The sequence below is a fragment of the Pteronotus mesoamericanus genome, unplaced genomic scaffold (assembly GCF_021234165.1).
Source record: "Pteronotus mesoamericanus isolate MK-2021 breed Mesoamerican mustached bat unplaced genomic scaffold, CSHL_Meso_final scaffold_85, whole genome shotgun sequence".
In the NCBI taxonomy this organism is placed as follows: Eukaryota; Metazoa; Chordata; class Mammalia; order Chiroptera; family Mormoopidae; genus Pteronotus; species Pteronotus mesoamericanus.
Window position 1 is genome coordinate 151,571 of NW_026555329.1, and position 18,454 is coordinate 170,024.

General features: G+C 43.4%; 1 protein-coding gene across 1 annotated transcript in view; it reads right to left on the reverse strand.

The window, feature by feature from the left end:
• PLEKHA8 (pleckstrin homology domain containing A8) overlaps positions 1-18,454 on the reverse strand; it is a 44,905-nt gene that overhangs the window by 10,754 nt on the left and 15,697 nt on the right. Inside the window, exons 2-12 of the mRNA XM_054563976.1 lie at positions 16,819-16,935; positions 15,628-15,783; positions 14,126-14,250; positions 12,034-12,192; positions 11,006-11,046; positions 9,404-9,561; positions 7,519-7,675; positions 7,036-7,121; positions 3,259-3,317; positions 2,719-2,849; positions 2,022-2,092 (exon numbers count right to left, since the gene is read on the reverse strand). Coding sequence (XP_054419951.1) covers positions 2,022-2,092; positions 2,719-2,849; positions 3,259-3,317; positions 7,036-7,121; positions 7,519-7,675; positions 9,404-9,561; positions 11,006-11,046; positions 12,034-12,192; positions 14,126-14,250; positions 15,628-15,783; positions 16,819-16,935 — 1,260 coding nt within the window. The remainder of the gene's footprint in view (positions 1-2,021; positions 2,093-2,718; positions 2,850-3,258; positions 3,318-7,035; positions 7,122-7,518; positions 7,676-9,403; positions 9,562-11,005; positions 11,047-12,033; positions 12,193-14,125; positions 14,251-15,627; positions 15,784-16,818; positions 16,936-18,454) is intronic.

Genomic DNA, 18,454 nt, shown 5'->3' on the forward strand with positions numbered 1-18,454 from the left:
AATTTCGTTAGAGGAAGGGGAGAAAGGGGGTCGACAGAGGAGTGGAGGCAGGACTGAACGGGCGTAGCCTCCACTTCCTCCCCAGGGGGCGGGGAGGGGCAAAGCTCTTCTTTGCACTTGCTGGTGCCCCGTAGGCAGCTGGTTCTCTTCCCACTACCCCCGCCCCCCCCCCACCACACAGAGGGGTAAAGGAAATTGGCCACACCCCTCACCCCTCACAGACAGCCACACAAAGCGATGGCTCCCTGTGACAGGCCCCTGCCAGAATGGAGCACAGGCTGCGTTTCCTGCGGGTGGAGGGGTCTTCCTCCCAGGGTGAAACGTCCATACTCTGAAGAAGAATTTCTGGCTTGGCACTCAAGCTTTGTAAATTTTCCATTTCTGATTTGAGACAAATAAACCCCATTTCCTGGCAGTTAGTTGTCATCATAGGTCATGGTGATAAGAATATAAATGACAATGAGAGCTAATCTCTATTAAGTGCTTATTATGTACCGCTTTTCTAATCTTTTCACATGCACGAACCCATTTAATCTTTACAGCAACTTTGTTAGGAAAATTGTATCATCATCCCCATTTTATAGATGAGGAAACCAAGAAACAGAAAGGTTAAGTAAACTGATAAAGGGCACAACGCTGTGAAGTGGTGGAACCCAGAAAGCCCACGGCCTGCATGGCTCCACAAGCCTTATAGTCCATAGACACTGGTCAGGGGCATGAACGGTTACGGTGAATATACCTCTAGAGCTGGAATCAGGACACACAGGGAGAACATAACAGACTGGCCTGGAGATTCAGGGATGTATGAGAAACCCCCAAACACAGGTAGCCCCGTGATGGGGGAGACTCTTTGTCGGGGAAATGAGGGTCCTGGAGGCAGGAGCCCCAAAGTGACCCTGATTCACACTCTTTGTGGTCTTAGCATGGATGTTAGTCTTTCAGAATTCTGGATACCTAACCTGCAGAAATGGACTGGTCTGAGGATTAGGTTGTCTGCATTCTTCATAAAGTGTTACAGAAATATCAGCTTTTATTGTTTCACGGCGCATTGGCCAGTTTCCAGACAGAAAAGCCTGGGCAAATCATGTGGGGGCAGGACCCCCCAGGCCTCCCGGCCCAGCGGGAGGGCCGACAGAAGGGGGCAGGGCCTCCCGAGACGGGCAGGGCGCCGCCAGCTCCGTGCCCCACGGGCGCATCCACGCCATCCACTTCACTATTTGTCATGACGGCTACTTAGAGCTGGAGGCTGTGCTGCTTCTCTCCCCATAGTAATACAGGACTTCAAAGTAACATGGAATTTCACCCCCCATGTCTGCCACCAGGCCGCAGGGCCCATGCTGGAAGAGTTTCCTGTAGGTCAAGAGTGAGAGCTCAGCCGACACACTTTACATAGTTTAAATACAAAGTCTTCTAAGACAAAGACTAACGGACTAATAACGGACACGTCATCCACCATGAGGATGCTTCCAACTAATGTTTTTCAAAACTGGCCCAACAGATATATGGTTCCATCCATCTACCCCTCCCCCCCAACACCCGTGTTGATTAAGCACCATGTTCTTGTCCTTTGACCAAGGCTTTGATCCCAGGCCCAGCTCTACCACTACAACCATGGGGCAGCATGTGGGCAGGTGAGGAGCACGAGGTTCGTCTCATTCCAGAGCAGATCCCCAGGGTTCCCCACCCCCTCCAAAACTAGCTTATCTTTGGATATTTTAGAGGACTGTGCTGTGTTTTTAGATTAATTTAGGAAGAACCAACTTCTTGGAAATATTAGATGTTCCTATTAAGAGATGACTCTCCATTAATTTAGCTCTTCTCTAGGAACACTGATTTTTATAAATTAATCTAGATTACCAGGTGACTCTCTCATGGAATCTTTTTTAAAAAAGGCATACAAGAAAGAAACAATTAATAATGATGAACAAAAAGGAAACAAAATCAAATCCCCTGTCTCTTCCTCCAGGGGTCTCTATTCCATATCCTGTTCAACTATCAATCCAAATGTAAGGAACACTTACTCAGGGCTGTCTGGATATCCTTTTCTCCATTTTTTACTTCTGTTAAAAATCCTTTCAAAAATTTAAGACCTCTAAAAACAAAAAAAAGAGGAAGAGATGTTAGTTTCAAAAGTCACTTACGTTTGATGGGCATAAAAAAAGGCAGCCCACCGCTTCTTTCCCACTAATTCGGTCGGTGGGCGCTGCAGCGAACAGGTCAGACCACGTGGCGGTCCTCCCTGAGTTTCTTCCGTCTTCCCCCTCTAGCTCGTTCTGGCCTTTCTCATCTGATACAGCTCAATGGTGGTCTTCAAAGTGTGGGTCTCCTGGGACCACAGTTTCAGCAGCGCCTGGGAATTGGCTAAAACAGAAAATTCTGGGGCTCACTCCAGACTTACTGAATCAGAAACTCCAGGTTTGGGGCAGAGCAACTACGTTTTTAACAAGCCCATGATGTGACTCGGGCCTCCCTCAAGTTTGTGATCCACTGGTTTAACGCAAAACCAGTCAACTTTATCAGGCTTAATCTTATCTACACTATTAACAATGTTTATCACCCTCAAGAGGGAGGCAAAAAACCAAAAAAGTGGTGTTCTTTTCACTAGACTCTCTGGAAAAGGCTGTGCAGTTAGGATAGACCCTTCACTCAGAAGCAGTCTCCTTTCCATGATGAGCGTTCTGCTGAACGTCACCAGCGGCCCCGCCGCAGGAACCTCACCTCTTCAGCCACAAGAGGGCTTCGGTGGCCGAGTTCCTGACCTGGGCCACGTCGGCCGCCACTTCGTGCAGCACGATCTTCTGGAGGGTGGCAAACTTCTCCTTGTTGGTTATGTACTTCTGATTCACTTTCTGCAGGGAAGGCAGAGAGACCAGCTAAGTCCAAAATGCCAAAGCGACCAGGCAAACCAGTACAGTAGCTGAGACTTTTAAGTCTGTCAAGCAGGCCTCTAAGAAATCAAAATAAATGTGGCCTCTGTTACCTTCATCCCTACGTTTGCAGGGTGATGTTACTTTTTGTTTGAGAATTCTTATGAGGCTTAAGCCAGAATTAAACGGTTAGTTCTCAGGGTTTTAAAGTAGTCTTTTTTAACGTATTCTTTTGTTCTGCCCCAGGACCTTTCTCACAGCTGTCCTATGTTATACCTCTGTACTTTTTATTCTGAGATCAAATTCAACAATCATTTGTTTCTGAATGAGATTGCATGCAACTATTTCCTCCAAGTATACTGTCTCCCCAGAGACAAGCTAGTACATTCACCTTAATATTTCCAACAAGATCCATTTTAACAGGAGCAAACACCGTAGGGCCAAGTTTGTCTAAAAGAAAGAATTAAAAACATCTTTGAAAAAGCAGTTTTTTTCAAGTGGAAACTATTTTTTATAGTATCAATAAATTTAGCAGGCTTCCCTCCCATAAAAAGAAAAACAAAAAACCTTTTGTTTTTTTGCCTTCAAATCATTTTCTAAACATAAGCTTCAGAGGCTTCTAGGATACTACCCTGAGGTGGATAACTATAACAAGGCCCTAAATGGCAGCTGAGGATAATCGTACAAACTCTGAATACATATTATAATCCTTAGGGCTATGCTATCCAATATGGCAGCCATTAGAGTTGTGGCCACTTAGTGTTTGCAATGGGCTAGTCCAAACTAAAATGTACTGTAAGTGTAAGATAGATACACACCAGAGTTGAAAGATTTAATACCAAAAAAAGAATGCAAAATATCTCATTAATGATTCTTTTATATTGATTACATAATGAGATATTTTGAATATTCTAGGTTAGATAAAATAAACTATAAAAATTAGTTTTATGTTTTGTTTATTTTATGTACCTGCTAGAAAATTTAAACTTATGTATGTGGTTTGAATATTTCTGTTGGACAAAAACAGCTAAAAAAGTTAACATAAATCGGTACAGCTAGAAAGCCAAAGGAGAAAAATGTAATGGAATTCTAAAAAATACTTGAGAGACCCAAAAGAAAGGCAGGAACAAAAGTAGGTAAAAAGCCAAAGAGGAAATAAAACTGAATACTAAAAAATAACATTAATTGGCTAGAAGTCAAGAAAAGAGTAAAAAAGGAACAAAAACAGATAGGACAAATATTGTGTTGGCCAAAAAGTTGGTTTAGTAGTGCCGTACTAGAGCTGTACCATGGCTCTAGCAGGGCTTAGTTGCCTTTAACTTCATTCAAAACAATTCTGTCAGCTTGAACTGTGACAGCTGTCATATCAGCGTGCATTTTAAAAAAACATCAAAATTGGTGAATTTTTGTGGAGCCATTTTAATGTTGAACATGGAAGAAAATAAACTACATTTTTGGCATGTTATGCTTTACTATTTCAAGAAAGGTAAAAATGCAAATGAAATGTAAAAGAAAAAAAGATTTGTGCAGTATATGGAGAAGGTGCTGTGACTGATCGAATGCTGTCGAAAGTGGTTTGTGAAGTTCTTGGTACTACTGATATTTTGGCCAAATAATTCTTTGCTGTGGAGCTGTCTTATGCATTGGGAGATGTTTAGCAGCAGCCCTGGCCTCCACCCACTAGAAGCCAATAGCGGGAGACAGCCGACATACTCAAAATATCCAAGTCAATAAAGTTATTGGTGAAAATGAACAGTGTGTCTTTTATCTTACAGAAAAAGCTAAGCAGAATTTTTAGGTCACTCAGTGGAAAATAAATAACAAGATAGTAGACTTATATTCACCCAAACAATGTAATTCACTGCATTAACCAAGTACAGGGGGAAAAAAAATGATTATTTCAATAAATGCAGAAAAAATATTTTGAAGTTAAATCATTCACGATGATAAAAACTCAATGTACAAAAGTCCATGGTATATCTATATAGTACAATGAACAATCGGAATGTAAATAGTTTTTACAACGGCCTCAAAACCCATAAAATTCTAAAATTTATTCCTAATAAAATATGTATAAGACTTCTATACTTAAAAAATGATACAAGCTTCGCTGTGAAAATGACAAACACCTGGGTGAATGGAGAGCCAGCTCATGCTCACGGGGCAGAAGACTCAGTGTTTAAGGCGCCACTTCCCTCCTCATCAGCCTACAGACTCAATGTAATCTTAATCAAAATACCACCAGGCTCTTTAATAGAAACTGAAAAGCTAAAACTTATGTAGACATGCAAAGGACCCAGAATTCCCAAAGCAATCTTGAAAAAGAAGAGCAAAATTGGAAGACTTTCATTATCTGACTTCAAGCCTCACTGTAAATGCACAGTAATTAGGACACTGGAGTATTGGCATTAGGAAAAACAAACAGATTATTGGGACAGAAGAGAGAGTCCAGAAATAGACTCGTGCTTATTAGGTCAACTGATTTTTCAACAAAGCTGCCAAAGTAATGTAAAAAGGAAAAAATGTTTTTCAACAAATGGTTGTTGAACAACCAGACATAAGAGAAATTAAAAAAAAAAAAGAATCTCAACATTTTCTTCACACCATATACGAAAACTAATTCCAAGATGACTAACAGATCGAAACAAAATCAAAAGAGCAGAGAAGACAGCACAGGAAGGAATAAGGAATATCATCCTAACTTTGAGGGTAAGCAAAGGCTTCTAGGACCCTGAAAATACTAACCATAAAAGAAAGAAAACAGATCAATTGGATTTCATGAAAATTAAAAACTGTGCTCTTCAAAAGACATGATTAAGAAACAGGCAGTATAGTCTGGGGGGAAATATTCACAACATGTATGTCTACACTAGAGAGCTACTCAGAATAAAGAACTCTTAGAAGTCCATAATAAAAGAAAATTAACCAACTTTAAAACATAGATTAAGGATTTTTATATAATTATATGAAAAAGTACTTAACATTATTAGTTATCAGTGAAATGCAAATTTAAGCCAGAAAAAGATACCACTAAACACTCACAGGAATGGCCAAAATCAAAAATACTGACACCACCAAGCGCTGGTGAAGAACGTGAAGCAACCACAAAACACACACACACTGCTACTGGAAGTGTACGATTGTGCAACCAGCCTTTATAAAGCCAAACATATGGAGCCTATGAATCAGCCAGTCCACGCCTTGGTACTGGCTCAGGAGAAAGGAAGACACATGCCCACAGATGCAAACATGTTCAGAGCAATCTCATGTAGAATAGCCCCAAACAAATAACTACCCAAATGTCTATCAACAGACGAATGAATAAACAAATTGTTAAATTCATTTACAAGAATACTACCCAGCAATAAAAAGGAATGAACTGCTGATACATGCAACAACAAGGATGAAAACATGATATTGAGAAAAAAAGCCAGCTGCGAAAGGATACATAACATGGTTTTATATACGTGAGATTTGAGAATGGGTAAAACTAATCTATGGTGACGGAAAGGAGCAAAATGGTTGCCTCGGGCTGGGTGACTGGTTGGGGACAGACTGGCAGGAGGAACATTTCTGGGGTGATGGGAACATTCTTGGTCTTGACAGAGATGTAGATTACATAAGCAGGTGCATTTGTCAAGACTCATTGAATCATAACCCTTCAGTTATGCAAGTTATACCTCGATTTAAAAAAAAAAAAGATGTAGAATTAAATGGGTCATGGAGCAAATTTCCACACACTAGCCATTAAGAGTCAACACATGACTCTATAAAAAGTACATGTAATTTGAACTTAAATAAATGTATACATATTTTTCTTTAGTCTTTGAAAAAAGTTTAAACTGGTAAAATTTTTCACAGAGTACCCATGGATTTGAAGGTCTGTTCCTCAGCGACTTTCACTTTCATTTTTAATTATGATTTCTGGAAAACGGAATTCCCTTTTTTGCGTTACACTACTTGGAGGTCAATATTTAATCACAACTGAAATGAGAATATGTAATAGCGCTTCAGGTCACGCAGTTTTCACCGCACGGGGCTGGTGACAGGAGGAGGCAGCCAGGAAGGGCCGCCCCGTGGCACACGCAGCTCAGGCTCTCTACAGGAGATGGCGACAGTGAGACGGATTCTGGAGGCTGACCAATCGAAGGCCGTGCAGCAGTCTTACCCAGTACTGGAACCACAGCGTAACACGATGCCAAGAAAGCTTCTGTGGGAATGCCACTGTCTTCCAGAAGTTCTATGTCACTAAAGCTAGGCAATTTGGTAATAAGAAGGAGAAAAGAAATGCAAACACAACATTAGCCCTCTGTGCAATTCAGAGGCAGTCATGAAAACAGCTGCCCCTGAACAGGGCAAATCATCTGGCCGGATTTCACACACAGGACCCCAGTGACTGTTTTTCTATTACAATATGGTCTAATGATATTATCATCTTCCAAAGATAACCCTTCAGAACAAGCTAAAATTTGTGCACGGATTATACTCCCACAGTCCAGCTCCTTCTCACCCGCTGCTTCAGACAAGGGAAGCAGGAAGCAGGTGCCTGGGTGGACCGTAGTCTCTACCCTGTTAGAACACACTATCCCCTGAAAGGAACACCAGGACTGATCTTCCGGAAGCTTCAGTAGTTGTAGAGAGTAGAGAATACCTGGTGTTCATGGTACTGAAGAAAGTTGGGATAACTTCTTGGCCTTCCTCCCAGTGGGGTTCTGAAGAGTTACTGGGGGGGCTTGGTCCAGGCTGTGCCACGTTGTCATGATTTCCTGAGTCTTCCTCTCCATCTTCCTTCATTATTTCACTTTGGGCTGAAATAATGAAGGAATGGAGCAAAGTGAAGATACTTACTACTAACCCATTATTTATTATAAAAAGTAATGTATATATTCATTGTCAAACAGTTCTAAAACACAGAAAAGTACACAGAAATGAAAATCAACGAAATACTGTATACACACACACACAAATAAAATTGGGTTTAAATATATGTAGAATTGTATCTTGCTTGTTTTCCCCAATGTATCAAGAATATTTTCATTACCATTGAATACTCTGCAAAACGACTCTAAAGGCTATGTAAAACTGCATTGTGTTCATGTGGAGGGCATTTATGTGGTTTCCAGAATTTTACTTTTAGAAATAGCCATTACTCATTAGTAGTGTAATTCTGGATTTGTGAGTTGGTCTACTTGCTAGAGTTTATTGTACTTTGAAAACCAGTGCTAACAGCCTTTTTGCAGTTATTTGTGGACACGTACAGAGTGGTGAAAAATTGATAAAGCCAAGGTTGAACAAGGTGACACTCTGCCTTTTTATTTCAGCTCCCAAACTGCACACGAGTGTCTTTTCAGGGCCACATTTTGTACAGTTTGTTGTTGGCTTCCCTGTTTACAAGGGCCCCAGGGTGCTGTCTGGTGCTCCTGAGCACAAGCCGGCTCTGCCATGCCTTATGGAACGCATACGTGTGTTAGAGAAGCTCGGTTCAGGCATGGGTTGTAGAGCTACTGGCCGTGGGTTCAATGTTACTGAATCAACAGTATACATTAAATAAGGTGTCTTTAAATAGAAACACTTAAGACAAGGTTATATATTGATCAGTTGATAAAAATATTGTCAACAGAGGCTTGCTAGGAACCTAACGTGTATTTCCCCTTGGAGCAATGGTTCAGTGTTTGCTAACTCAGAGCCTGTAATGACTTTACAGAATATAACTGCCATGAATAATGAGAACCAACTATAATGTCATAAAGAACATCCCTGTCCACGGAGATCTGTCCTTAAATCTGACTCTTCCCTATGGACAAGTTCCTAGAAGTAAAATTACTGGGTCAAACAACAGTACTGTTTCAAGAGAAATTGTCTGTCTTTATTATTTACTCAAGGGAGAAGACTTCAGTGATGTGTGGATCACTTGCTTTATATTAAATTATGAAAATACATCTTCGTTTTCCCCAACTTGTCTAGCAAAATAGGGCCTCTTATTTCAAGAGAAATGAGGAGGAAAATTTCAAGCTTATTTTCAAAATATTTATTAAAAGCTTATAACACAATTGAAAGCTCTACTACAGTTGTGGGTTTCCGTGGCTGGAGCCAATGGAATTAGCAGATCTGAAGGGGACTCTGGCCTGAAGACACAGACAAGGCCAGGTGAGTAGAAACCTGACCGGCCATAACCTGACACACTCTTAAGTCAATGTCATAGTCTAAGTTCGAAGGACTTGGAGACTCAGAGTAGAAACCCAGTGAAATGAATGCGCAGGCTCTTTAAAAAGTCCGTGCAGACCACTATGCCCATGGAGGTCACGGTTAAGACCAGTGAGCAGGAAAGTCGCTCTTCTTTCTGCTCTTCAGCATCTGGTCAGATATTGACCGACAAGTGACCTGCCTGCCATGCAGCTAACACATCTACCCCAGGCACTACCTGGCATGCGGTCTTGAGTTCAATTCCTACCAAGTGTCCTCATCATGGACAATGAATCAAACTCCCAAAATCCTCTTGTTCAAAGGTTTGCTTCAGGCTTTAATTTTGTTTTTACCTGTTACATTATCATCTGTATTCTCCTCACTTGATATGCTGCCATCAATCTCTGCAGATTTCAAATATAAGGAACTCTTGTTTTTCATTAGGATTTCTTCATCATCATTTATTTCCATACTTAAAGATCCATTTTCACAATTGTTTAACTCCATTTGCCTGGAATTTTTTTTAAAAGAAAAGGTCAGAAGGTCCAATTATTTTGTCATAAACAGATTGTCCAGGCAGATCTTATTCTGAGGGAGGGGGAAGGGTTTACATCGATTAAACAGAATTGTTCAATCAAGCCCAACTTCTCGCCGCCCTGCCTCCTTGGCAGGTATGTCTTCAGGCCAAAGTTGAGAAATCAAAGAGCCATTCTCTGGGCCCTCCAAGCACCCTCCTGGGACGCAGACTTCCTGCTCCCCACCAGCAAAAGGAAGCAGTCATTAACAGTCCTCCGGTTTTCAGTCAGCTTTCTACAGGCCACATTTATCGCTTTTCTCATTCTCCTCAGCTTCTCCCTGAAAGGTTTTTTCTCTCCTCAGCTCTCAAAATCGCTGGCCACTTTCGGGTGTTTGCCTAGCAGTCAACTGCTTAGAAGCCACATGCTATGACCAGAGCAGAAAACTCCCTGCAAAGTATGTGTGACAGATAAAACCCGGGAGGGCAGATGACATCCTAAGGATCTGCTGCTCCTCAGGGTAACAGAAAAGGCAACTTAACCTACAAGTGGAACACCTGATTCTGTAAAAGGGACAAATATGACATCTTATTATAAGTGACTAGGACCCACTAAATTAGAACAGTTTCTTCTAATAAAAACAAAGGGAAAGGGTCCAAGCTACATAATGACTTCAAGAAAGACATTTATTTTCTAAAGAAATACCACATTTCAACTTAGCAATGAAAAATGTACATTAAGGAAATAACTCAAAAGAAAAAAAAATCTATAAAATGTTCTTAGTAGAAATATTTAGGATAGGAAGAACATTTTTATCAACCACATAGAGAACAATCCTGTACTAAAGAAGAAAACAATACTATAAAAAGAGATAAAATATTACATAATAAGTTAAAAAGACAAATACATGGACTAAGTCAAAACATGGGAATGCTTATGTCAAATAACAGCTGAATAAAGACCTCAAATAATAGGAACATAACTATGTAAATATGTCCTTTTTTAAATCAAAGGATTACTTTGAGGAAGAAATAGAGTTTGGTATTATGTTCTTTTTTCAACCTGTAAAGCTACCTAAGATTTTTATTTTTATACAAAAAATAGCACAGTCATTTCCGAATAAAAGCACAATTAAATCAAAGCTCAGCTCCTGCACAAAAGAAGCACTTCCAACCCTCAGTTCACTAGAGGGATGAAGAGTTACTAGGAGGGAGGGGTCAGAGTCGTAGCCGCAGCCTAAAGCAAGCACCTCCCTCGGCAGCCGCTGCTGGATGGAAGGTCTGCCACTGCTTCAGGCTCCCGCAAATGAGGAAAGCCAGGTACTGTTTCCCTCTGGTGTCATCTCAGATCACAAGGCAAACCACCAAACAATCAAAATATTCTCATTTTATCTTTTTTTCTTATTTTTAGAAGGAAGAAAAAACAAAAAAGTTACTGTACCTTTCCAGTGAATTATGAATCGGTACAATAGGATGTTTCACCTTTAAAAGAAGCAAAGAGATGAAAGTTTACATGTTACATTTCCAACAGAGCATATTTAATTTGATCACACATGAAACTGATGAATACGGCCATGACACACGCTGCTCCAGTTTTAGAATAATGTTAGATCCCTCCAAAAGAAGGGAGTTATTCTTCCCAAACAGCCCTTCATATTTATTCGAATAAGGGTGTCCGAATTCCTAAGCAAAAAGGAAGGTGGTCTTTTGAAGGGCCTAATTACCAGAGCCAAACCCTACACTTCCTTACAATTTCAGTTATGCTCATTAAACATTAGTAAAAGCCAAAGTATGGTGTCTTAAACACCAGAAGTATAAAGGTAAACAGTATAGGGGTCCTGCCCTTCAGGTAATGTCACTGTAGAGAAAGACTGAAATAAAGGTACACAAAGAAGAGGAGTCCTCAGCCCAGTTTAGGGATCCCAGGAAAAAGAGATGAAATCTTGAGGGATGAGTAAGAAGAGCTGACCAGGGGAGCAAAGGGCACAGGGCACTCCTGGCCCTGGGGAAAGGCCCCGATTTGGGGGAGCTACGAGCGGTTAACACAGTCAAGCCAGAGAATGACAGCAAAGGAGGGAGCTGGGGGTGTGGGAAGGGGCTAAGAGGTTCTACCTTTAACCTGTAGGCAGTGAGGGAGCCTCTGAAAGGCTTGGTAGAGGGTCCAATTTACACTGCGTGAGTGGGAATACTGTCCAGCTGCCTGGGAGGGTCAGGCTGAAGGTGACTAGTTAGAAGGCGACCACAGATCGGAAGGAGGCTCGCTGGTCAAGGAGGCTGGAACGAAGAGGCTCGCCACAGAGACAGGTTACAGAAAGCTGCCCAAAGGAGCTGACTGGGTAGGGGGACTGCGGGCGGATGTAAAAGTGGATGTAAGCGAAGTTCACTAAAAAAGTCTTCACCAGTATATCGCTCCTCAATGTTTCTGCTTTCCAGACGCCCGGCTGTGGGCCAGCTGTGCCGGGCTCTCACCTTGCTGGACTTGAGCATGGCCAGCTGCGGGGACCCGGGCGGAGTGCGGTAGAGCAGCTCGGACGTGAAGGCTGCGTTCGCAATCTGCATGCATTCTTCCAAGGTCTTCAGAAAAGTATTGCACGTTGACTTCAGCAGTGTTCCCACATCAATTCCCTCCTAAGAAACAACCAGAGTGGAAGACTCCTTTACCTTGCCAAAAAAGAAAAAGCCCAATTGTGGAATGTCTTTAGTGGTATTTATCCACAGCACAATAATGATAACGCTCCCATCTATTTTGCAGGACAAATAGGTACAACGGTTATCAAAGAAAGAGACTGGGTGAGTCCATTTTCTCTATTAACCACACACAAGCCGCACCCTCAATCGACCTTTCACGCTCACCCACCACTCAGCCGAAGGCAACAACATTATACGCCCGCACTGTGCCAGGGGCTGGGCACAGCACCCCCCTGAAGTGTCCGGCCTATAGCGGTGGCAGAAGTGAAACAGGGAATCACATACTGAAGGCCAGTGGGATCAGTGGAAAAATGCCTCCCACTGCCTGAATGAGGTTCTAAAACAGAAGCGTTAGAAACCACACATCATGCAACGTTGGCTTTCAGAAAGGGCTTTCTGGCTGTCCGTTCAGATGAGTTTAAGAGGCTTCAGCAGCTGGAATTCTTCGGACTAATCATTTTTTTCTGTAAGTTATTTTACTTGTTCGGTGTATTTTTCCTCTGGATATTGATATGAATGTGTTGTTCAGAAAACTGAGGTCGCATCCTGACTAGAGAGTGGAGTAGCCACATCTAGTGTTGAAGTCATCAGATTGGGCCCAAGGTGGAGTTGCTCATCCTATACCTCGTGTCTCCAAACCAAAAACTTACCTAGGCCTCTATACTGGGCTCTCCCTGGACAACATCTCCAGACATTGCCTGATGCCTCCTGACGGGCAAAACTATTCTTCTCTAGGCCAGCGATTTTTACCTGGTCTGCTGCTTGAATTTTTAAAACATGCAATATCTGACTATTTAGTCAGGGGCACTGACTGACCTCTTTTCCCTTAGATTGTCAAATTAAAAAAAAAATGACAACAGCCAATGCAACGATAGCCATCCAGTGTGAATAAATCAAACTTATACCTATTTTTTTTTTGTCAGATTGGCAAAAAAACCCATTTTTTGGTGTGCTGAGGAATTTTAGTAATTAATTCACGTGTGCCACGTGACAAAGGTTGACAATCCCTGCTCTAGACTATAAAGACCCCAAGAACAGGGCTGGAATGTTTTTGTTTGGTGCTCCCCCTCTTCGCTTACCCCATCACTGTCTTGTCCACCCCTGGCAGATGCTCAATGAGTAAGAGCCGAAAAGGAAGTGAATGGAAAGTGAGTTAAATCACCTTTGTTAGAAGAACTATAAGCACACAAGTTACTAGTAGCCTAGTGTCTAAGGAACATAATGTAAAACCGTTCATGACAAGCTGCAGACTCTCCATGATGGGGCCTTGTTTTTAGATACAACTTCCCTGCGAGCTGAGCAGCAGAGGCCCTGGCCGGTAGCGTGCGCCATTCAGTACACAGCTCAACGCCCGACAGACCTTTTCATGCATAGTTTACGATGAGTGAACAGCCACTTTATTAACAAATGCTAAAAATTGCAGTCCTTGCTGCTGAAGGAGTGAAAAAAAGTTGCCTCCATCTTTGAAAACGCTAGTCTGTATTGAAGCACAACAGTTACCACAGTGTCATCAAAGGCGAGACACTCGGTGACAGACACAACGGGGATATGTGAGCGGTTACACCTTGGGAGAGGCTCTGCCGGGCAGGTAAGACGGTGCTCCAAAGAATGATACAAGACGGGGGGCACCATATTGGAGGGCGTCTGCGCTAAGTGTGACGGTTCCAAACGTTAGCAGTGAACTAATCCTGAATTCATTCTAGAAAGTTATATGCTGAAATGCACACATTTACTCTCTTTATTAAATTTTATAATTTTTTTCCTCTGAGAAACAGTAAAATCCAAGATAGTTAGGGATTACGTGACAGTAAGCCTCACCTGAAGGCAGCATCTGGTGCCACTTCCCATGTGGCTAAAGGAAATACTATTTTACCTCAGAATTGGACACACCCGCTGTGGTCACTTCTTTTGTTTTCTCCACTTGCTGAACAAGGAGGTCACAGTAGAGTCTTAGTTCCGACATTTTGGTTTTCAAGTTTTCAGTGTTTTCCGCGAACTCTAAATAACAAAATGGTGGTGATGTGAGTCACTGTCAAAATGAACAAATGATTCACTAGTTATAAACCGCACAGAGGGTAGAATATGTAACCTATGCCTGCAGTCACATGTATACAGTGTGGGTTACTGAGAGTGTATCCGTGAAGATACGGGAGCAAGAGAAACAGAAAAGGAGACGCCCAGCCTGCCCGAGTAGCCCACGTTATTTCTTGAGCCAACATACTGCCTGATCAGCAGCACAGGGAGGAGGAGATAGCATACTTCTGATCCACGTGTGTCACAGCCGGGAGCAGATGCTCCGGTTTCCCTTCCGGTTACATAAATGTGTCACCTTTTACAACTGGGAGCAGAGTCCAGGGTTCAGAGTTTTAGTCACAGTTCTGCCCCAGCTTTCCCTCTGTGTAAAATGGGGTCACGGCTCTCCACCTGCTAGCACAGCGCTCAAAACGGGGAAACAGTGTCCCGCGACGTGCAACCACCACTCCTAAGGTGGCTCACTCATTCCGCAGACGAGGCCAGCGTGCTGCCTTGTCAGGGCTAAGAGCGTCCTCTGTGCGCCTGCTGCTCCTGTATTAGCTCGGCGCTCTTGCCACCCTGGCGCTGAGGGCTCAGCAACAACTGTTACTGCCTCTGTCTTCTTCTCCATAAAAATCCTACACGTTACCACCGCATCTGAGTCAAAGCTCACAGTGTCTAGAATTTACTCCCGATTTGGCATTCCAAAGTGCCAATGAAGAGGCCACTTTACTGTCTCTACCTGAAGAGTTAAGCACATCTGCCACACCTGTCAGGAGAAAGGTGTCCTGAAACTCAGGCAGTGAGCCCTGGCACTTGTGACACCGTCTGGACACGGAGCCTCGCGTGCTTCTCAGACCTGCAGATGTCGAGGTAATGAGCACTAATAATGCAGCAGCAACCTGACAGCTAAGCATCCATCCCGCCCCAGGGCAAGGGAGGAAAAGCAGGTGTCACTGCAGAAAGGACCCTGAGCCCAGGCTCCTCAGGCTCAGCTGCTCTTTATCAAAGGTGACCTCTGCCAGACCGGGAACTTCCGGGCTTCCTATTATCACTAATGCGTGTGGTAATCCTTTCAATGTAGGCCACAGCCTCTTTTTAAAATATTAGGAAACTGAGGATCAGAAAGGTTTAGTGACACATGCCGAGGTCACGAGGCCAGGAACCTTGATTTGAATCCAGCGGTGCTCTGCCACGCTAAGAGTGAGGGAGAGAGTATGGCTTAAATCCACTCTAGTTTGCATCATCGGCGCGATGCAAGAGGCTGGCTAGGCGGTCAGAAGCCAGGTAGTAAATACAGGACCCAGAGATGACAGTGGGTGATTCCCAAGGTTCTCAGACCAGAGGACAATCGATACTTGCCCTTTTCCTTCTGGGTCCTACTGTCTGTCAGGCAAGCCTTGGCTGATCCCAGGGCTACCAGCCACCGCTGCCTCTCCGCCACGCTTCTGGCTTTCAGGTAGAAGTACTGCTCCCCGGGGATGATCAGGTCCATGCGCGTGTTATCTACAGAATGAACTGGGAGCAAAGCAGAGGGAGGTCAGAAACCAGGAGAGCCCCCCCGGGGCCGCCGCCGCCCTGCCCAAATTCTTGAGCTCAGCGGGTGCCAGTCACAGAGGGCTGACTACCTCTCCGGGAGTCCTCACCGCATCCCAGGTACCTCTGCTGATGGAGAGGGGAAGCCCTGCACCTGGCTCCAAGGTATCACACCCAGATTTTGGGCTAAAATATAAAAAATCATCCAATTCTCCTTTGAGTCTTTTATCAGAACAGAGAAGGAGACACTCTTTTGGCTTGCGTGTGTAAAGCATGCTGCTCTGAGGTCAAAGCGGCCCACGTGCCAGCTCGTAAGAGGGTTCTCCTTATCTCCATGGGTTGACTGGAAGGCAACCAAGGGCAGGATGGTTTTCCTTTTCTGCTTCCCTTCACAAGTCGGAGCGAAAGCGTGAGAATTCCCTCAGAGCCCTTAGAAGAAACAAGCAAACCACACTCTCCTTTACCCACCACCCACTAGCCTGCAACCCCCAAATTCCCTTCTAATCTGTTTCCCTTCAAATCTGCTTCTGAACCACATCTCAGTATGTCTCACGGTTCCCCAAGCCAAGAAGCAAAGGCTATTTGTAGGCCCGTTAGGTGTTTGCTTGTTTTGTTTTGAGTATGAGGTGGTGGTGGGAAGTGTGTGTGTGTCTGTGTCTTGATTTAAACACAGAAGTATTTGATGATGCAGTAAAAAGATTTAAATAAGCTTTGCAAACAGCCCCTGGCCCCAGTGGGCAAGTGACTAAGGAATGACCGTGCCGTTGGGCCCACTGCTCTCATTTTGAAATCCTCTTAACCCGCCGCCTTGTAAAAGTTGGCTGCAATTTTAGGTCTTATTGCAGAGCTTTCTTTTGGGACATAACACTATGCATTTTTTTTTTTTATTATTATTTTTTTTTTTGGTGCTATTGGAGAGGCCAAGAAAGACACACAGAGACCAGTGGTATTTTTTTTCTTTTTCTTTTGGTGAGGACAGAAGGGAAAATAAAGTCTGCGGCTCTCTTCGTTTCTCACCTTGAATTTCACACACCGCCATTTGGATGCTCCCTTTGCAACCTTTCCAGGCATCTTCAGGCGAATCATAATAGGATAGTATCCCCCCACAGAGCAGGAACCATCGAGGCTGCCAACCTGCACAAAGAAGAAGCGTATGGTCTCAATGACCTCCGTGTGTGAGGCGCCTCCCGGGACACCGGACTGGGACCTAAAGAAGGACACTGGGGCCCGGAGTGTACCTTCCAGGGCGGACTAAGGGAAAGACGTAGGTTAGGAAAGACCGGTATGTGTGATCCCGTTTTTGCAAAATTAAAAAGTCATACGATGCATAGAAAATGTCTGGAAGGATCAGCAGCAAATATTGTCATGATTCTCTAGGAAACGGGATTACCGATGATTTTGATTCCCTTCTCCCCTATAATATAGTACCAGTAATCTGTTGTTTTCAATTATTTGCTGAACATTATTGTTATCACACACTCATTCTCCTCTCCTCTGGTGAAGAAAATAATCACAGACTTAGAAATGAGGCAAAAGACTACACTGCCCTTCCAATGTCACAGAGTGCTTACAAGCCTGCCCAGGGTCACATGACCACCAGGAAAAGATAACTTGGACTCACCATTTGATCAAAACATTCAAGGGCTCAACTACTTTTACTCTGGAGAACTTCAAGGGACAAACTGTATCCAGTCACAATACATACCTTACCAAGTCCTCTAATACAACCAGTGTTCCAGTCAAACCCAACTAATTTGCTGTATTTGCCTTTTGCTCAAGCCAGATCTCCTCCCTAAACGTCCGTCCCCGACTATCCCTGCATTGGCCTTGTCAGTCTCCTCAGTCAGGATTATTTTTTTTCTTTCTCTAAACTGCCATCGCCCTTTAGAGATTTATGTCCCTCATGGGACTCCTCTGGGGTGGGGGCAGCCAGAGAGAAGGTGGCAGCAGCTTTGGGCTGCTCAGGTCCAGACATCTGATGACAGGCCCTAGGGACTGACTCACACAGACCAGGTGCCTGAGATACCCGCCAAGGTCCAAACGGTGGCAATTTATCACGTGATAATAGATTAGTGCACTTCCTGACGCTCCCCAGCCTCAGATCATGGTACAAGGAAACATGTCATCAGGAAGCGAAACGGTTAGCACTAAATCTAAGCTCAGCAGAGGTTAGGTGACAGGCGTGATGTGCCACTCATTGTTTACTCCATCAGGATCTGCTTTTCTTTCTTGTTTTTAATTTATTTTTTTAAGTTAAATTTATTGGGGTCTCATTGGTTAATTATAATCACATAGGTTTTGAGTGCACAATTCTGAAATACCTCATTTGTATATTGCATTGTGTGTTCACCACCCAGAGTCAAATCTGTTTCCGTCTGCTTCTCGAGGAACCAGAATACTCACCGGGCCTGCCAGGTTACCACATCTCTCACTTCCGTAAACCAAACAGGATAAATACTAATTCTCAACATCTACCCTCTAGATGGGTAGCAGTCACTGAAATATCCTGCCATGCACACCTTTCTCACCAGAGATGAGTAGTCTCCTCTAGAACTATAGCTTATGCTGGTCTTGTCACTTTTTTATACTGAGGATTTCCTTCCCAGGGAGACGCCTAGACCCTTCACTGAATATAAGGAGCCCCATGGCCTTA